General features: G+C 39.2%; 1 protein-coding gene across 5 annotated transcripts in view; it reads left to right on the top strand.

Moving 5' to 3' along the window:
- Positions 1-20,767, top strand: part of dnah9 (dynein, axonemal, heavy chain 9) — a 105,810-nt gene that overhangs the window by 64,506 nt on the left and 20,537 nt on the right. For 3 of the 5 annotated variants that reach the window (XM_058793329.1, XM_058793327.1, XM_058793330.1), the window contains exons 45-60: positions 77-200; positions 1,386-1,528; positions 2,799-2,960; positions 3,321-3,554; positions 7,627-7,887; positions 7,978-8,403; positions 8,855-8,974; positions 11,195-11,383; positions 11,830-12,065; positions 12,158-12,280; positions 13,644-13,848; positions 15,627-15,791; positions 16,116-16,256; positions 17,098-17,268; positions 17,353-17,475; positions 20,326-20,519. In XM_058793329.1, the coding sequence (XP_058649312.1) occupies positions 77-200; positions 1,386-1,528; positions 2,799-2,960; positions 3,321-3,554; positions 7,627-7,887; positions 7,978-8,403; positions 8,855-8,974; positions 11,195-11,383; positions 11,830-12,065; positions 12,158-12,280; positions 13,644-13,848; positions 15,627-15,791; positions 16,116-16,256; positions 17,098-17,268; positions 17,353-17,475; positions 20,326-20,519 (3,017 nt within the window). Of the gene's footprint in view, positions 1-76; positions 201-1,385; positions 1,529-2,798; positions 2,961-3,320; positions 3,555-7,626; positions 7,888-7,977; positions 8,404-8,854; positions 8,975-10,131; positions 10,277-10,331; positions 10,626-11,194; positions 11,384-11,829; positions 12,066-12,157; positions 12,281-13,643; positions 13,849-15,626; positions 15,792-16,115; positions 16,257-17,097; positions 17,269-17,352; positions 17,476-20,325; positions 20,520-20,767 lie in introns of those variants that run through there. The other 2 variants (XM_058793331.1, XM_058793332.1) reach the window with 2 other exon arrangements.

Below are 20,767 nucleotides of genomic sequence, written 5' to 3'. Positions count from 1 at the left end.
ATCTCTTAGTATTCTGCTGGGACTGTTCCAGGACGAGGAGCTCATGGCGTACGACTGTTGTTTTGTGTATTTTTAGAGCGATCTGGGCGCGTTGTACATTAAAGCTGGCGTGAAGAACATTGGCACGGTCCTCCTCATGACAGATGCCCAGGTCGCAGATGAGAAGTTCCTTGTGTTGGTGAACGACCTTTTAGCATCTGGTAAGCTTTGTGTATGTCTGTGCCCACTTGCATCACGTAGAGCTTGCTTTCTCTACCAAATGATATGCATGGGGTATATTTGTGATGATATGGCTGGAAATATGAAGGAAATATAAGACTGAGTCATTAGACTACTTTTACAGTCCTTCCTTGAAGGAGTTCAGAGACTGATTCAACAGTGTCTCTGATTTAAACTTCGATAGTTTTCTTCTTTTTTTTAAATTAATTACTGTGAATCATTGTTTCAAGAAATCAATTCAATGGTTAGTTTGAATCATCTGAAAATGTTCACTGGTGCAATAGCTTTTCTGCATGTTAGTAAAAGAATAGATGTATTTAATACAAGTATATTACCATTATTTATCATTAACAACAACAATAACAAAAATAATGATAATAAAAATATAATATAAAATTGATGATGATTAATATGCATTGTTACTACTAATGAGAATTTTATTTTAGTAAGCGGTTGTCATTTGAATTAATTCCTTAGTCGTTTTAAATGATTAAATATGGATTTAATCATTTATTTGAATCGTCACTGTTAAATGAACTGCTCCAATAGTGTTTGTATGTTAGTAAAAAAAAGATTAAGAAAGAAAATATTTACAACATTATTTAAAAAAAAATTATTTACAACAAACAACAGTATTAATAACTATATTAAAATCATGATGATACAATGAATATCATTAATATGCATTTTTATTACTAATATGCATTTCATTTTAGCAAACAATTACAGTACAGTATGTAGGTAATTGTTGCTTTTTAAATAATATATTGATCCATGTATTGTTCATCTTGTGAAAAATTGTGTGGAAAACATAATTATAATAATTTTTACTTTACTTGCCTTAAACATTTTGAATCTGCATTTCAAAGAGAATATTTGGTTAAAAAGATGGTTTCACTTATTTAAATCACCCAATCATTTCTAAGCATGACATATGATTGTGTTAGTTATATTTCCCAGGTCTACAGTCTAAATCATGGCCTACTGTCATTTTTCAGTGTGCTTTATTTTCCTATGGTCTATGGCATATTTATAATGCCGTTGGCTGTTTGCGTCTTTCAGAGTGCTGTAATATTCCTTTGTAAGACTGATATCTTACTCTCAGATGTTGCCAGCATCTGTCTGACTGCTCTGCGTCCATCATCATCGTTTTGTCTTCATCACAGGTGAAATCCCAGACCTCTTCCCTGATGATGAGGTGGAGAACATCATCGGTTCTTTAAGGAATGAAGTGCGTGGCCAGGGTCTGATGGACACCAGGGAAAACTGCTGGAAGTTCTTCATCGACCGTGTCCGTAGGCAACTCAAAGTATGTGAGCAGGAGTGATTCATGAAGCCTTTATACTCCCACAGCCTGTGAGAACGATTAGGCTCCGAACTGCCTCTGTAATGTTTCACACATAGAGTCTCGGCTCTCGCAATGTGACTAGATCAACACAAACAGAGAGGCGGTCTGTCCGAGGGCTAGTATTGATGAACAGATGGACGGATGGATGGATAGGTGGATGGGTGGACGGATGGATGCACAAAGGGGTGGATGCATGGATGGATGCATAGGTGGACAGCTGAATGGATGGGTGGATGGATGTTTGGAGGGATGGGTGGGTGGGCGTTTGTATGGATTATGGATGATTTTTTTAAAAAGTCTTTGTTAAAGCTTTAAAAGCCATGAATCAAACCAACCAGCTAGGAGGAGGATCACAACATTACAGACTGATTTGAAGCAAAAAAGTATTTGAAATGGGACAAAAGCCAAAGATTCAAGGCTGTATACTTAACGACTTCAGTGAGGAAAAGAACTACAATACCATGAAGCATTGCAAACAACATCATCAAATTAAAAACGATAGAGTAATATATATTTAAAAAAAATATTCATGTAAAGTTGTTGGTTGTACCTATAGAAACAATACATTTTAAGTCTATTTCAAATATGTATATGTATATAAAATAAATAAATTTAGTCATTTAGCAGACGCTTTTATCCAAAAAAATGGAAGCAATCAGAATCAACAAAAGAGCAATAATAAGCAAGTGCTACGACAGGTCTTAGTTAGCTTAATGCAGTACATGTTGCAAGGTTTTTTTTTTTTTTTGTTATATAGTAGATAAAAAGGAAAAAATAGATAGAATAGAAAAAGCGTTAAAGGTCTTTTTTGTTGTTTTGTTTTTGAAACAAACAGTTAGAAAACAAATAGAGTGCAAGTCTTAAAGGTTTTTTTTTTTTTAACAAATAGATAAAAGACTTTTAGAATAGAGAGTGCTAGAGAGTCAAATAAATATGTAAGAGATGTGTTTTAGCCATTTCTTGAAGATGGCTAAGGACTCTGCTTGGATTGAGTTGGGCAGGTCATTCCACCAGGAGGGAACTTTTAATGTAAAAGTCCGTGAAAGTAATTTTGTGCCCTCTTCTTGGGCACAAAATCCCAAGTGATTTTGTGCCCTCTTCTTCCTTGGCAAAATAGCCAAGGAAGCTGGTATAAAATTAAAACACCAACCAACCAACCAGCTACAACTGACACCGCTTCCCTGTGATCGTTTTGGGAGGGCGTTTAACCAACACTGATGTTGTCCTGCAGGTGGCGCTGTGTTTCTCTCCGGTGGGCAGTAAGCTGAGGGTGCGCAGCAGGAAGTTTCCTGCGGTGGTCAACTGCACCGCCATCGATTGGTTCCACGAGTGGCCACAGGAGGCGCTAGAGTCGGTCAGCCTGAGGTTCCTGCAGGACGTGGAGCACATCCAGGTGAGACGTCCATCAGCTCAGAAACAATAAATCTTCATCAAATGGTTTTATCATGATTCCCTCAATCCAAAGCACTGAAGGTCTCAGCTGGTTAGACAAACGCACCTCTCCTACTGCAGTAATGCGTCTCAAAGTCATCTAATACATTCAAGAGCAAATGCAGTGTGATTTTTATTTATTTTTCTGAGGTGCCTGAAGTCATGAAGAACATAATTAGATTGGCCAAGCGCTTTGCAGTCAGTTTCTGCATTATGTTTCAGGGGAAAATGAAATGGCTGTGACGACTCAGTAGTATGACATTTCTGGCAATATTCTGGTAATTATATTTCATGTATGAACTGCATTTTTTCACTGATCTAGCCAGAGGTGAAGGACTCGGTGAGTAAATTCATGGCCTACGTACACATTAGCGTGAACAAGATTTCAAAAGACTACCTGGCCAACGAGCGGCGATACAACTACACCACGCCCAAGTCCTTCCTGGAGCAGATCAAGCTGTATGGGAACCTGCTGGCGCTCAAGAAGAAAGATCTGACCTCCAAGATGGAGCGACTGGAAAATGGCTTGGAGAAGCTCAACAGTACGACGGCTCAGGTGCGTCTCTTTGTGTACCTGTTCAAAATCAGGCCCTTATCGTGTAACATTAATTAACTATAAACCCGGAGTTACTCACTCAGCATAGCATAATAAATGACAAGATAAATATCTAACTTACTGGCATTTATGATTATTTGGCTGCTTCCAGTGAAATCAACGTAGCGTTAGTTCTGGCATGTCACGTTAGTCAAGTTCACGTCTACTTACAGTATAGGGATGCGACACCCATCACAGCACCCATATATAAGGTCCTTCAGTATTATCAGCAGCTTTGGCGTTGCTCAATAGCTAATTACCCTCCTCCATCCCCAGCTCCTCCTCTCATCCAGTCAGGATCGGCTTCTGATTCCCCTTTGAATCAGACTAGTTTCTAAAATGTTTATATTAAAACACTAAACATTAATGATATCTGCAATACATTTATAATAATAATTCACCTGACACCGCTATTGGAGAAAGTTTGTCAAAAACATCACCCGGTCAGCCTGCTGGCTTCTTCTATTGATCTGTGATTATTGTGTTAGGAAAATGCCATTATTTTCTGTCATGTGGTTTTATGGCCTACTGTATAATTTTAGCATGTAAGGTGAGCAATACTGTCACTGTTATTCAAACTTAGTGTTGAGGATTTGATCCCATAACCCAGAGTACAGTAGATTTCACCTCGTTTTCTTTCAGTTAGCTCAGGTTTTCTGTTTCTTTTTGGAACTGATTGATTGTAGACCTTAATAGACCTCAGTTTTTGAGTGAAAAAAAGCATTACTTGTGGGTAATTTTGTCAATATTCACTGGAAAACTGAGCAACATAAGCTCGGATCGATGAGGCCTACCATAAATTAGATTCAAAAAGAAAGACAAAACCTGTGCTAATTTATAAGAAATTTGGGTAACACTTTACTTAAAGAGATAGTTCACCCAAAAATTAAAATGTCTTATTTTGTGTTCAAAAGATGAATGAAGGTCTTACGGGTTTGGAACAACATGAGGGTGAGTAATTAATGACAGCATTTTCATTTTTTTGTGAACTATCCCTTTAAAGCCTTTATGTATAATGCATGATGTAGTTTCAATGCATTAATTATGCCTTGTAATGCACCTTATAATACATTGTACAATCTCATGAATAATAATTGAAACCACAGTTAATACATTATAACATCACTTGCACACTATGCATTTAAATTCGGTTATAATTATGTACGACAAGATATAATATACAACCCGAATTCCGGAAATGTTGGGACGTTTTTTACATTTTAATAAAATGAAAACTAAAAGAATTTAAAATCACATGAGCCAATATTTTATTCACAATAGAACATAGATAACAAATGTTTAAACTGAGAAAATTTACAATTTTATTCACAAAATGAGCTCATTTCAAATTTGATGCCAGCTACAGGTCTCAAAATAGTTGGGACGGGGGCAACAAAGGGCTGAAAAAGCAGGACATTTTGAAAAGATTCAGCTGGGAGAACATCATAAGTTAATAGACATCAGGTCTGTAACATGATTAGCTATAAAAGGTATATTATTCAAATTTAAAAAACATCCCAACATTTCTGGAATTCATTATGAATAATTATAATGCATTAAATAACATTTATAATGCATTATACATAAAGGCTTTAAGTAAAGTGTTACCATAATTTGTTGAAGACTGGTCATTTTTGACCTGGAACAGCACAAGTGATTCATGGTAGGGAAAAAAAGTATACACACTTTCAAACATTTTTTTGGAGATGAAGTTATACCCTGTGTGAAGCAATGTCAGTTAGCTAGTTAATTATTAACTTATTATATTTATTTAATCGTTTGTTTGTTTTTCTGGAAAAAAATACTCTCTGTTCAAAATGATTGGAGCGTAGTATTAGGATTAATAACATTATTCAATAAAAAAAAAAAAAAAAACTTGTATTATGCATAGCTACTATTATTAAAAATAAAATAAACAGTATGTTTTAGGATTTAAGTCAAGTGTGAGGCTATCCTAACATGACTTATAAATACCATTTTTTACAACCTCAAACTATGAGAATGTCTGTTCAGAAATGGAAATTTTTCAGAAGTGAAAACAGATGAAAATAGTAGCGAAGAATAATTTCATTCTGTTTAACATTGTCTATTCCGAGTGGCCTCAGACTATCATAGAGACCAGCATCATAGCAACACCCTAGCAACGTGTCGGTGACTTTTGCATGAGTGACACGGTTCACAATTTCTACAGCAAATCTTCTTATTAGCAATAATATTGTTCTCAGGTACACTGTGCTAATTATTATGACTGAGACAGTATGGCTTATCTAATGTGTCCTTCTGTTTGAGCTGCTTTATGCTTCCTGACGCGTTAATCCCACCGGTGCAGAACGGCTCAAACGCTCTTCTCAGGTAATGGCTTCAGCGCTTCATCCTCGTCCCTCCTCCCTTCAGTGGAAAAGCTATCAGAAAGCTCATTTGTGCGCTGAGATTGCGCTTGCAAGCAACGGGAGGGGAAATGTAAAGTCAGAATTCACACATACGCAAGATATATCCGATAGTGCTGTTAGAGATCCACGCCCACCAGAATAACCTCTTTACATTACATTAGCGATGAGAGGAGAGCCGGCTTGGCTAGAAATCAAAATTAAAAGTAGCTGCTAATGAGGCAGAAAGTTTATTGGTGCTGCTCCAGGCTGCTTTATTGAGGTGGGACCCCGTAACATGTAATTAGCGGAGAGCGGATATCAATTCAAGCTATTTGGTCCCTGCCCACATTTGGGGGCGTAGAGGTGGATTTATCCGTTTTATAGCCACTCATTAAGTGGTTCATGTCTAAATGAGAATCTGCATTGTTTTTCTTCGCTCAATATAAGCATGTTGTTTATGATGTAACCTTCTTTATGATGATGACGGAGATCAGTCCAGCTTTGTGGTGATAACAGCAGAGCCAATAGTCTATTATCTAAGAGTTCTTTTGCCTTTTCATCTCAAACGGTCTCTTTTGAGATGATTTACGGTATTTTAACAATGCAATATTAGGCTCGTGCTCTTTGATGTGAACTTGTGAGGATGATCTGCTCTCTTAGACTGAAGAGGATCATTAGGCGTTTCATGTAGTTTCAGGAGCAGAGAGGGAGAGACTTCCACCAAAAGCCATAAGAGCGCTGTCTGACTGCGCTTTCTGGGCAATTAGTCCTCCTTCGTCTTTACCTCCTATTCATCAGTTTAATTACCCACATGATAGCAACTTGATTTTGTGGGTATTGCAGGGTTTCGCTACCCGAGGGCAGTTCATCCCTGACGTCTCGTTTTCTTAAGGCTAATCAGCTCATTTGGAGTCTGGAGAAAGGAAACAGATTCGAGAGGAGTTTGCTGTAGAACAGCCGTATTTGACTGTTTGTTTGCTTCACAAGCCGTGTCGTGTTGCTTTGGATTGCGTCTGACAACAGTTTTCAGCTAATTGCGTATTTCGCCCAGTTTTATCTCCTGATTGGTTTTTCCCAATTGGCCTTTGTTTGAATAAGTGCCAGCAGCTCAACCCATTGTGACGTATGAAAACAGAAATAGTTTATTAAAAAAAAAACGTTCATCCATCATATCTCTGTGAACAGTGCTTCTTCACAATCGAGTGATTGTCGTTTATCAATTAAAACTTTGAGCGCTCATTTCTCTGATAATATCACTAATAGGATTTAACAATGAGTGTAGAACAAAAACAAATAGGCTGTTATTCAGAACAACTGCTGATGCAATTAGCTGATAACTGCAAGTTCATTAACTTGCTCAACAAACTTTAATAGGGAATAAATACAGCACATATAATATTATGATACCACTTTATAAAAAGGTTCTATAGGTTACACATTAGTTAATGCATTAGGTATCATGAACAGTATTTTTTTGCAGCAGCAGCATTTTAGTTCTTAGTTCTTTAGTTCTCATGGTGTTTCTTATTCATGGTCTCTGATAAATTAGATGACAGACCATGTTTAAAGTAGTCACCACCAGTAGTTTATATTTCTATTTAATACACACATATTGTTGATGTATGTACCTCATCCCAATACCCAGCTGTTTTTCTTTCTCTTAGGTGGATGATCTGAAGGCCAAGCTGGCGGCACAGGAAGTGGAGCTGAAGCTGAAGAACGAGAGCGCAGATAAGCTGATCCAGGTTGTGGGTGTGGAGACGGAGAAGGTGGCACGGGAGAAGGCGGTGGCTGATGAAGAGGAGCAGAAGGTGGCCTGCATCGCTAAGGAGGTGACGCGCAAACAGAGAGACTGTGAGGAGGACCTGGCTAAAGCAGAACCTGCGCTCATAGCAGCACAAGAGGCTCTGAACACTCTCAACAAGGTATGATTTCACCATACATGTGCATTATTGACGATGGATTTATATATAATGTATATATAAGGTATATCTTGTTTTGACTCTTGTTTTCAGAACAATCTGACAGAGCTGAAGTCTTTCGGCTCTCCTGTAGTCGCCGTGACAAACGTCACAGCTGCTGTGATGGTCCTCGCGGCCCCTGGCGGGCGCGTTCCCAAGGACCGCAGCTGGAAGGCTGCTAAAGTCATGATGGCTAAGGTGGACGCCTTCCTCGATGCCTTGATCAATTTCAAAAAGGAAAACATCCACGAGAACTGTCTTAAAGCCATCCAGCCGTACCTAGCGGACCCAGAATTCAGGCCTGAGCTGATAGCAGCCAAATCCAACGCGGCAGCTGGCCTCTGCTCCTGGGTCATCAACATTGTGACATTTTATGAGGTTTACTGCGAGGTCGAGCCTAAGAGACAAGCCCTGAGCAAAGCCAACGCCGAACTCGCCGCCGCGCAGGAGAAACTCTCCGTCATCAAGGCAAAAATCAATGTAAGTAGAGTTTTATACTGTTCTGACTGCCCTATTAACACTGGTGAACACGTGCAGATGAAGCAGCTACAAACACGAGAAATTTGACTGGATAAGTCAACATTTAAAACTTTTAATTGATCAAACTTTTATGAGTATGCATGAAGCTTAAATAGATTCATATTAACTGTTCTTTTTTAATATTATATTAATTTTACATTTTAAAATTCGTCACACCACGGTTCTATTTAAAATGAATTATTGAAGGCAAAAGGTGGAAAGTGTTGAAAAACTTTTCCTTAAAATATTGATGTAGATTAAAATCAAGTCCTTATTTATTTTTTTAGTTATTTGTTTGTTTGTATCACCTGAGTTTTTGCAGATAAGATTTTTTTTCCAAGTAGCTAGAGATTAAAATTCATTACCCTGTTTTGTCTTATAGCATCCTTTGTCTGTGTTCTTCTCCTGACAGCAACTTAATGAGAACTTGGCGAAGCTGACGGCGAAGTTTGAGAAAGCCACAGCAGACAAGCTGCGGTGCCAACAGGAGGCTGAGACCACGGCGCGCACCATCGCTCTCGCCAACCGCCTGGTGAGTCTCCAGCGCTGCACGCGTCAACACCACGTTACAGCCAGAGCTGCTGCTTCCTGTCTTAATTAAGAAAAATCTGATGAGCCAGCGAAACAGAAGAAAATTCTGAATAATAATTAAAATGCAGCAAACCCCCAGAATAAGTCATTTATGCTGTCCGTTGAAGCATGCAGCATTACTAAGTCAGCAGGAAATCACACAAACAAACACGTGCAGCAGCGCTAGCTTTGCCTGGAGCGTACTGGCTGGAGTTATTCATTACAGTGATTGTTTGATCTGGGAATAAGTGTGCGTTGTAAAGCAGTGATCCGCCAGTGACCTGAACACGTGTGAGGGGTTTGGTGTTGACCAGGGGTTAAAGGTCAAGTGCGTCATTTCCACACCACTGCGGGCAGCAGACACAATCATGCAAATAAAGTTTTCAGAATACTGTAGGTTGTTGCTGCTCAAGCAAAATCAAAATAATTACATACTGCACCTTTAAAGATCTGGGCTAGAATCCGAAAGGTTGCACTTCATAATAAGCTACATTAGTGCTGTCCACTTTGACAATGGCACTGGTACCAGAAGTACTTTTCACGTTCGTTTTGCATTCCCAAATCTTGGTTAAAGCGTTATAAGATGTGAACCAAACCAACCAGCTATGAGAAGAATCACAACAGTACAGACTTTAATTTGAAGCAGGAAAAGTATTTGAAAATCAGACAAAAAGACAAACGTGAACTACAATCCCATAAAGCGTTGCAAATGACATAAAATGTGAATGACGTCAAATTAAAAATGATGGTGAAATATAAAACTATTAATTTAAGGTTGTTAATTTTATATATATATATATATATATATATATATTAGTGGTGGGCATAGATTAATTTTTTTAATCTAGATTAATCTCACTGTAATCTTGGAATTAATCTAGATTAATCTAGATTAAAATGGCTCATTTGAATTCTGCCAAGTAGATAAGTAAACAACTAGCAGTCATCAAGAATTTAATATTGATAATAACATTGAAGACATTGTATGATTATTCCTTAAAAATAAGGTTTTAATAGTTTTAGTAGTAGTAGTAGTAGTCTATTACGTTCTGCCCAATGTCTTCAAGTGAAACCGAACTTTTATTTTGACGGGTTGCCGTGAGGATAGTTTTTCTCAAATGAAACGCTCGAATGCTCATGAAGTGACTCTCAGAGCAGTTCTGGAGATGTTGTTCATGTATTTATGTCCTCATTTAGTGAGACGACAGACGTTAATATCGCCGCAAGCGTAACGCGGTCTTCTGTATGAGTAGTGAACAAACCCGTGCGTCTGTGCCATACATTAACACAGAGACACACAGAAGTCATATTTAGATAGACGTTTTGCGGCTTAATATTTACAAATAGGAGTGGGAGTGTGCTCACTTGTGTGTGCGCTTACGTTTGTTTGTGTGTGTGTGCGAACCGGGGCGGAACTCCGCTGTGCGCGCGATACAGAGAGCGCGACCATGTAACGTAGAGACAGAAATTACTTGCCGATTTCCATTGGGAAGCTTCTTAAAAAAAAAATTTCCCTGAAGCAAACCCGGCGGCTTCATAGCTGCATCCATGTTAGCAGGCATACACACAGGTTCGAAGACTCGCTCTCGCCCCCTACAGTGCAATTCGGCTAGGTATACATCCGCGCTAAAATATCGAGGTGAAAGTCATCATAGCTTGCGTAGTATAGACCCAGCTCCCAACCCAACTTTGAGAATAGATTAACGGCGATATTTTTTTTTATCGCCCGATAAGAGTCTCACGTTAACGCAGCACGTTAACGCCGATAACGGCCCACCACTAATATATATATATATATATATATATATATATATATATATATAAACTATACATTTGAACTTTCTGATTGGTGGGATTTTCTGTATAGCATTTTGGGTAATGTAGTTTTTTCACAATGAATTCCACTATTAACCAAGATTTAAAAAAAAGAAGTTGAATTAATGTGAACTGATGGATTCAACAAAAGCATATACAATTGATTAATAACCTCAGGGCCCACAACGTTTAAAGGTTTATCAGACATAAATTACTGTGATTCTGAGTTTCCGGCAAATAGAAACAGCTTAAGTCTTTGAACACGTCATTTACTTTAATATAATATATATTTATTACTTTTACTTAGAGCTTGTTTTTGTGAGTGTTTTGAATGCTATTATCGACTCATAGAGTTGTGTGTATTCAGGTTGGAGGTCTGGCGTCGGAGAACGTGCGCTGGGCAGAGGCGGTGAAGAGCTTCAGGCTTCAGGAGAGCACTCTGTGTGGAGATGTGCTCCTCATCACTGCCTTCGTCTCCTATCTGGGCTATTTTACCAAACGTTACCGCCTGGAGCTGATGGACAACAGTTGGAGGCCGTACCTGAGCCAGCTCAAGGTCTGTCCCACCGGCAATGCTAAAAACTGAGATTTTAAGATGTTTGAGATTAACAGAATAAGAGATCATATGTTTGATTAAAGCCAGTGTGGCTTTCACCTGAAATCTAAAGCATACCCTGTTGAAATAAAAAACAGCATATGCTGGTTAGGTATGTTTTGAAACATGGCAGCTGGTTTAAGCTGGTCCTAAACTGCTTATGAGCTGGTTTAAGCTGGTCCTGAGCAACTAGCTCCTGCTCAGGACCAGCTCATAACCAGGTTATAAGCAGCTCAGGACCATCTTAAACCAGCTCAAACCAGCTGCCATGTTTCAAAACATACCTAACTAGCATATGCTGTTTTTTTGGGGGGGGGGGTTTCAACAGGATAGTTCATTCCTCTCTTAATCGGTGTCATTTGTTTCTGTGAGGGTTCAGTCTACGAGTGTCATCGCTCTTCCCGCAGGTGCCGATCCCGGTCACTCAGGGTCTGGACCCGCTGAACATGCTGACGGATGACGCTGACATCGCAGGCTGGCAGAACGAGGGTCTGCCGGCGGACCGGATGTCAACTGAAAATGCCACCATCCTCACTAGCTGCGAACGATGGCCGCTTATGGTGGATCCACAACTGCAGGGAATCAAATGGATCAAAAACAAATACGGAGAAGAGCTGCGAATCATCAGGATTGGACAGAGAGGGTAGAAAACCCATTATGTCTGCATACACACCAAATCTGCTCAACCTGATTCATTACTGATGTCTGCTTTACTGTGTGTCTGTCTTAATGCAGATATCTGGACTCCATCGAGAGAGCATTATCTGTAGGTGAAGTCGTCCTCATTGAGAATTTGGAGGAGGCGGTGGATCCAGTGCTTGGTCCGCTACTTGGACGTGAAACCATAAAGAAAGGACGGTGAGAGTGTTATGTAGTTATTAGTCATGTTTATCATTATATATGCTGGTAAAATGTGACTCTAGACTCTTCAAACATATTTTATTAAGGCAAAACAGCACAGGTGAATTATATTAACCTTGCTGATTAAGCACAGTACATTAAAGGGGTCATCGGATGTCAATTTTCCACAAGTTGATATGATTCTTTAGGGTCTTAATGAAAAGTCTATAACATACTTTGGTTAAAATTTCTCAATGGTAGTGTAAAACAAAACCCTTTTTACCCTGTTAAAAACAGCTTTGTTTACAGCAAGCCGTTTCAGTGCATGTCCCTTTAAATGCTAATGAGCTCTGCTCACCCCACCCCTCTCTTACGTGGGGTGACGAGCCGTTCTCATGAGACTGTAAACTTTAGCCGCATTTAGCCGCGAAACTTGCTAACTAGCACATTATAAGGAAAGCTGATTTGCAAAGATTCATAAAAAAACCTTATACTCACTTCTTCTGTAGGTGAAACTGGATCACGAGTGATTCGTGTGAACATAGACACATTTAGGTAGATCAGGAGGCGCAGTCACTTCAAAAACAAACGTAATCCACTGCGTCTTCAGCGGCTCAGATGTCAGGAGTAAATTACGACTGCTATGTTCATTATTACATCTAACAACAAAACACCTCAATCGCTTAGGAGACATTCTTGTCTACACCTGCTCCGGGGTCGAAACAATGGCGAACTGTGTACAGCTCACTCAGGGCGGGTCTAAAGTAAAACGGCCGTGTCAATCAACAATCGTGGGAGGGGCCTGTGCAGAACTACGTCACTCTGCCAAGAATCTCAGAACAGCCTGATCTGAGAAAGTGATCATTATTATTGTGGATTTAAATAAAAGCACTGGGTGGATTTTTATCATTATAGGGTGGTTGTGTATACACACTGCCAACACGCATTTCAGTTCAAACACTATGTAAAAGTGAATTTTGCATCCGATGTCCCCTTTAAGATAAACAGATTTGTATTAGAAGTTTTCTGACATGATATATTTAAATATGCAAACTGATTTGCTTAAATGTCTAGAACATAAATCTGAACATTGGGTAAAGCCAGGTTCATAATTCTTGTTTGATTTTGTTGATATATAATGAGGATTTTGTATTTCTCTTTTTATTACTCCATAAAACAGAAACTAGTGTCAACAGACAGAAAACAAAGAGATTTTCACCTTGTTTTTAGGAGTAAAATGTTACATAAATCAGTGTGAATGATATATGAACAAACCTTCAGAATATAGATAGAAATAAAACTAAAGTTTGCTGTATGTAAGAGAAAAAATTCTAAAGAAGCCGATAATAATGAGAGGATTCTGGTTTGTAATCCGCTACAGTTACATAAAGATCGGCGATAAGGAGTGCGAGTACAACCCCAGTTTCCGTCTGATCCTTCACACCAAGCTGGCAAACCCTCACTACCAGCCAGAGCTCCAGGCTCAGTGTACGCTGGTCAACTTCACGGTGACACGGGACGGGCTGGAGGACCAGCTGCTGGCGGCCGTGGTCAGCATGGAGAGACCTGACCTGGAGGAGCTGAAGGTACATCGGTCTCCTCTCAATCAGACGCTCCCTGAGGAACATCACAGCCATATCAGATCACTCTCTCCACGCTTAATTGCGGGACGGTTAAGTAGATGGTATTTGACAGGTGTTTTGGAGCTTAATTGGATTCATCAGTTTCTGAGGTCTAGATTGGCTGAACTCAAAGATAATTAGTCATCATGCGCTGACGGCCAGAACGGTCAATCATAGCGGTTCTGCATGCGTATTTGAGGCTCCGGAGCTCGACTCTGTCTTCTCACCTTTACTTACAAAAGAGTAATTGGTGCTTTACTTTTTGCACTTTCATGTATATAATTAGCACACTTTCCCTGAGCAGTTTTTTTTTTAATGACCAACACATACGCACATGTATATTAGTACATTAGCATAACATTACTGTAAGTAATTAGCTGGAATGGTCAAGCAAGCGTTTGTGCCACAGGCTTGAACTTCCCCATTAAGTTTCTCACTTCTCACTTCATTTCCTCTCTCTAAAATGTCTGTCAGACGCTGAAGCTTTCATTTGAGAATAAATTACAACAAACTGAAGAAGTGTTTTTGAATAACTGACAGGAAGGGAATGCGGTTATTTTGAGATGCGCATTCCGTAAAATTGAAATGTTACTTAATGAAGCTTGATTAATTAGTGTTTCATAGCTGAGATCCTAAAGATGGGGAAACGCTACTGAACTCTCTTGTCATCTTAATTAATATTGAAAGTTGCAAGAAAAGCGTGACAATCCCTCAGCACCTGCTTTAACGTGGAGGGAGACGAAGAGTTTCGCTCGCTGATCGTTATACTCCGGTCAGTGTTTGCTGGATTTATAATTAGATCTTATGCAACCGCACCGCGGGGATGCGCTTTCTTATTTAGATGTTTTTTCGAGGGTTTGTTTTTAATCCCTGGCTTGTTTTACATCACGCAGTACCGACATAATTGCGCTGAGCAAACTTGTGCAGTTTTTTTTATCTTATTACAGCATGAGATCTGCACATCCGCCAGGGCCATTAGATGAAGTAAATGTCACTGTGATCAGTGGAGAGCCGCATCAGTCTCGTCTAATGAGCAGGACCACTCTGCTCCTCTGAAATCATCTGACCAACGTCACTTTGGGTTGCATAGTTACTCGGCTGAGATTGTAAGCGTACTGAGTTTCTTCACAATAAGCGTGGGGCTGCTAGTTAATTGTTTGTTTTGCAGGTCTGGGTTAATTGGATGCACAAGATGCCAGTGGAAATGTAATCATTAATGAGTGACTCATTAGGACGGGATAGTTGAACATACCTGTTTTCCTCCTCTCTGATGAGGGGTCGTGTCTCTGAACCCAGCTGTTTTCTCCAGCGCTGTTATTTGTAAGAGTCTCACAGAAGCTCTGCTGGTCACTGGCGGAGCGACGTTATTATGCTTGAGTTTTTTTTGCAGATTGACCTCTTCAGGGATGAGTTTTGTCTTGACGGTTCAATACTCGCTCCAGCGATGACAGCTCTCTGATTTGAGATCATCAGCGAGAGTGTGTGTGTGTGTGTGTGTTTGTTTCTCTATCCAAACGTGGGAAATGGATCCATCAGCATTGACAATCCCATCACACGCTGGCGGATGTGGTTTTTGATGTCCGTTAATCCACGCAAAGACTAGCTTCATTTCTCCTGCATATATTGATCTCTGCAGCTGTTCAGATGCTCTCTCATGTCCATGACTTTGCCCCTTGGCTCTTGTTTTCACCAATCTTCACACATCCTTCCACACACGTCTTTCTGTGTCTTTTACTTTGTAGTCGAACCTCACAAAGCAGCAGAACGGCTTCAAAATCACTTTGAAAACTCTGGAGGACAACCTGCTCTCACGGCTCTCCTCTGCGTCCGGAAACTTCCTGGGAGACATCGAGTTGGTGGAGAACCTGGAGATAACCAAACGAACGGCGGCCGAGATTGAAGTCAAGGTGTGTTCTTGGGTTTTCAGCTACAGTAACATCTTCCCAGGCGTGATTTACAGTAAACAATTGACAGCTGTGGTTGCCAGAATTTTGCTAAAAAAATACAGTACATTTTAAGTTTTACAGATCATTTGTATGTATATGTACATATATGTATATATTGTGAAAGCATGATTAATTGCTAATGAAATCCATTGTCAAACTGTTTATTGATATTTATTTGACTTATTAGTCATGAAAGTGATGAAATTCAGCAGCATATTACCATACATACTAACGCACATATTAAGACATTAATAATGATCCTGATCTTGTTTTGCTGCGCTCCAGGTGAAAGAGGCTAAGGTGACGGAGGCTGAGATCAATGACGCGCGGGAACACTACCGTCCGGCGGCGGCCCGCGGTTCGCTCCTATACTTCATCATGAACGACCTCAATAAAATCCATCCCATGTACCAGTTCTCTCTCAAGGTAGCGCCAACCTGAGCTCTTAAAAACCTGTTGTTTATTTCCCTGTGCTCCAGGATTTAGTTATTGTGTTTCTCTCCTGCTTTTATGAAGCTGAATTTGTCCCATGCTAACACAACTATTTAGCCGTGATGAACTACAGCAGTTAATATAATGTTCTATAGATGCTCAGTGTATTACTACACTAGCTAATAACACAGGGATCACTACGGCTACATTTATTATACTTTATTATGTTTTATATTGCGCTATCGTTTGATCCGAACTGAATGTGATGAGATTTAGACTGTGTACCATGAAATAATACAAAGATAATAAATAGGCAACACGTCATCACTGGTTGCCAGCAAAAAGCAAACACGCTGCTTCCAGCATCTGAATCATTCAGATGCAATCATTCAGAATCACTGAGATGCAAGTTATCAATTCTTATAGTATATTATTGTATATTATTGTCAGACTTAAACCCAGAAGGATAAACTTTTTATTTTTTCCCCCGCTAAATGCAGCACAGAATTCTTTTGGAAACACTTTATTTTAATATTCATAAGAAGAGCTTTGCAGACATAAATGGAGAATAGATTATGAATGTATAGTTAATTTGTAAGCTGGTTTTCTTGTGTTTTCAGTCATCATGCTGACATGATACAATCTACAGCTATCAAAAAATAATTGCCTTTTCCTTTGTGTACAAATGTATGCAGAGAAATCTTGATCTTCCCCAGAACTAGTTACAAAAGTGTCTCATTAGAGAATGAGAGAAGAGCAGAAGAGTATTAAATCAAGTTCTTTCTCTGTGTTTCTCCTCCTGTAATGCGTGCGTTTGTGTGCTCCTCACGTCCAGGCCTTCAACGTTGTGTTTCAAAATGCCGTACTAAAAGCCGACCCGGACGAGACCTTGAAACAACGGGTCTTAAATCTGATCGACAGCATCACGTCGTTGGTGTTCCAGTACACCACCCGCGGGCTCTTCGAGTGTGACAAACTCACCTACACCGCCCAGCTGGCCTTCCAGGTGAGCCTCCGCTTCCTCGCCAGACCAGAACATATGCCACGGCTCCTCCGGCTTCTCTTAAACACGCATTTATCTCCGCTTTAGGTCCTGCTCATGAATAAAGAGATCAATCCCCGCGAGCTGGACTTCCTGCTGCGCTACCCGGTGCTGCCGGGTGTGACGTCACCCGTCGACTTCCTGTCCAACCACTCCTGGGGAGGAATTAAAGTGAGTTACTCAGTGTAATGCTTTTAGTGAAGGATGTCAGTGTCTGCGTTGATCTTTGATTTGCTTTGCTCATGACTCTCTATTATTCATTTGTACGAAAGGATGAAAATGTGGCCGCAGGGAGCAGAAGCATCATCATATCTCTGAACAAACTTTCTGTCCTCATCATATGTTAATATAGGTTCATTTGGCTGCTCAAACACATTCACCAAATCTGCTCAAAAGCGAGATGAGCTTTAATGTCAGGAAAGCTGTTAGTTGAAGCTGACGTCAAGATCCTTTTATGCTGCTGCTTTTGATTTTGCTGAATAAATCACGATTCACATTCATGGTATGAAAAACAGAAGCTCGGACATTCCACATGAGATCTTTGTTTTCAAATGTTTCATTTTTGGGGTAACTATATACAGTAAATATTAGCTTTAATACTATTACTACTAATAACAACAGCTATTATTGTTAATAATAATAATAAATTGTCATTGTTATTGTTGTTGCTGTTATTATTATTCATATATGGTAACACTTTAGTTTAGGGACCAATTCTCACTATTAACTAGTTGCTTATTAGCAGAGGTGGACAGTAACGAAGTAAATTTACTTGAGTATTGTACTTAAGTACACTTTTTGAGTATCTCTACTTTACTCGAGTATTATTTTTTCTGGAAACTTGCGACTTTAACTTCACTACATTTGAAAGACAAATATCATACTTTTTACTCAACTACATTTATATCAAGGTCCCCAAGTAGAAAGTCGTTATATGTAGCAGTTTTTACAATGAGTGCATTTTCAGATTCACTTAACACTTTTTTTTTTCTGTGAAAATCCGGCCTGCGATCTGCCAGGACCTTCCTGTGTTGCCAAGTCTTACAGTATTTCTAAGCCTGCAGTTTTCCGCCTAGCTTTGAATGGACATTTGGCTGAAACTTGTTACGCAAATCTGGCAACCTCGGGATCTTCCCCGCTAAACTAATGTAAACGTCCGCGCTACTGCACAGCTAAAAGCGCTCTAAAAAGGCATGTGTTAACTCATTAAAGCCCTTTGGAAAATTAACCATGTTTTTACTATAGTAACCATAACTATGGTATTTGCAGTAAAATCACACAAATTTACTATTATCTCACTATAGTAACCTATAGTTTGTTTTCTTTTCAATGTTTGCCTAAAATTAACCATATCATAGACTTCAATATCTCTTTGAAAAAGAACTTTGTAACTTTTAAACAAGTATTATAATGAGTTCAGTGTAGCTGTAGGAGTGTTAAATAAAAATAAAGATTTTAATATGTTTTGTAACATAAAAGCTCTTAATTCCAAAGATAATACAAGCTAATCAGTGTATTCAGTAGGTTGCATTAGTGGCATATGGTATTGTAAATATACAACAATGCGACAATAAAAAAATTTACTTTTCACTTTTGATACTTAAGTACTTTTTTTTTAAAGCATGTACTTCCATACTTTCACTTAAGTAAAAATCTGTCTTTACAACTTTCACTTGTAATGGAGTAGTATTTGACCAGTGGTATCTGTACTTTCACTCAAGTAAGGAAGTTGTGTACTTTGTCCGCCTCTGCTTATTAGCATGCATATTACTCGCATATTGTCTGTTTATTAGTACTTAAATAATGCCGTATTCTGCATGACCATATTTTAGATCCCTTAAAAACTACATTACTAATTATTAATAAGCAGCAAATTATGAGTTTATTAAGTCAAAAGTCTTAGTTAATAGTTAATAGTGAGAATTGGTCTCCAAACTAAAGTGTGGCCCTATATATTGTTGTTGTTGTTGAACTGTTCCTATAATATTAGAATTTTGCTATTAGGAATGAATAGTAATTATACAGAAACCCATCGCTTAAGTTTATAAAGTGCACTGCTGTACATCTAGAAATTCCTATCTCTTCTATTCTGTCTTGAAAACTTTTACTGCTTTCTAAACGACTGACTTCACCTTCGGTGCGAATCTTCAGGATGTTTCCTGCTGTTCTCCAGCACATCGTCAGCGATGGGAATGTAAATCTGATCTCATTTAAGAGTCCATGAGTCCGTAATGTGCTCAAGTCTGCCATTAAGATATAGTGTTTCCCATAAGCAAGGCTTTCTGGGATTATGAGTCGTCATCATTCTCCCGCCGCTTTCGGCACCTTCGGGTCGAGCTGAGACTCCGTATGAAAGAACGGCATATGTCACAGCGTTGTTCTTCCGAGAGGAGATAAATATAAGTGCGCAATAGGAAATCCTCTGTTCTGCTGCCTAAGCGCTTCTGAAAGTCTGCGTTATGAAGAAACACATTCATGTTTACTCAGCAGTTTGTGCCATAAAGACACTTTACTTTGTAGTTCGATTTGATTAGAGCTTTGACAATGTTGTATCTGAGCTCTTTATTCTGTCCAGGGCTTACATGTCTGTCATCATAACGTTTGATAAGATTGCACACCGTCCACTCAGCAACGTGCAAAATAATGCATACTAAATGAGTCACACTTGTATTATTGATGAAACGCTTAGCTGAGACATCAGATATATTCAGAAAGTCCTGCTGCGTGACATGCTAAACTCCAGCTAAAGATTCTTTAAACAGCTTTTTGCTAATTATTTTACAAGTATTATGCATGCAGCTTCTATAGCTTCATATTAATTCTGAGACGACGTGACATATTTGGACTTTTAAAAATTCATTTGCCACACCGCAGGACTATTTCAAATAATCTGAAGTCCAGTCTGTGCATCAAGTGCCTTTTGAACCTTTTTCACTTCCGCTGGTTTTGTGTGGTATCTGTAATCAGTATTTTATCTCGTTAAGGATTTATTTAATAGAAAATGTGCTTATGTTGTTTCAGGCCCTCAGTAAGATGGAGGAGTTTCATAACCTGGACCGTGACATTGAAGGATCGGCTAAACGCTGGAAGAAGTTTTCAGAGTCCGAGTGTCCGGAGAAAGAGAAGTTCCCTCAGGAGTGGAAGAACAAGACGTCGCTGCAGAGGCTGTGCATGATGAGAGCGCTACGGCCCGACAGAATGACCTACGCCGTCAGGTCAGATGTCAATCCGTCCTTCGGCATCACACCTCAGTGTTTTCAGACATGTTTTCCCAGGAATGTGTGAATCTGTGTTTTTGATTAGCTGCATTCATACAAAACACTTGCTTCATTAACTGAAAAAAATTGTTACAAAAAAAAAAGTGAATCGACACCTCGAGTAAGTGATTCGATGAAGCTCTGATGGATTCTGCTCATTTAGTCAGACTGATTCAAATCAATAAGAGTCATTTGTTCATAAATCA

This window comes from Onychostoma macrolepis, chromosome 12, assembly GCF_012432095.1.
Source record: "Onychostoma macrolepis isolate SWU-2019 chromosome 12, ASM1243209v1, whole genome shotgun sequence".
NCBI lineage: Eukaryota > Metazoa > Chordata > Actinopteri > Cypriniformes > Cyprinidae > Onychostoma > Onychostoma macrolepis.
The sequence above is the reverse complement of the archived record's forward strand: the minus strand, read 5'-3'. Positions and strand labels throughout refer to the sequence as shown.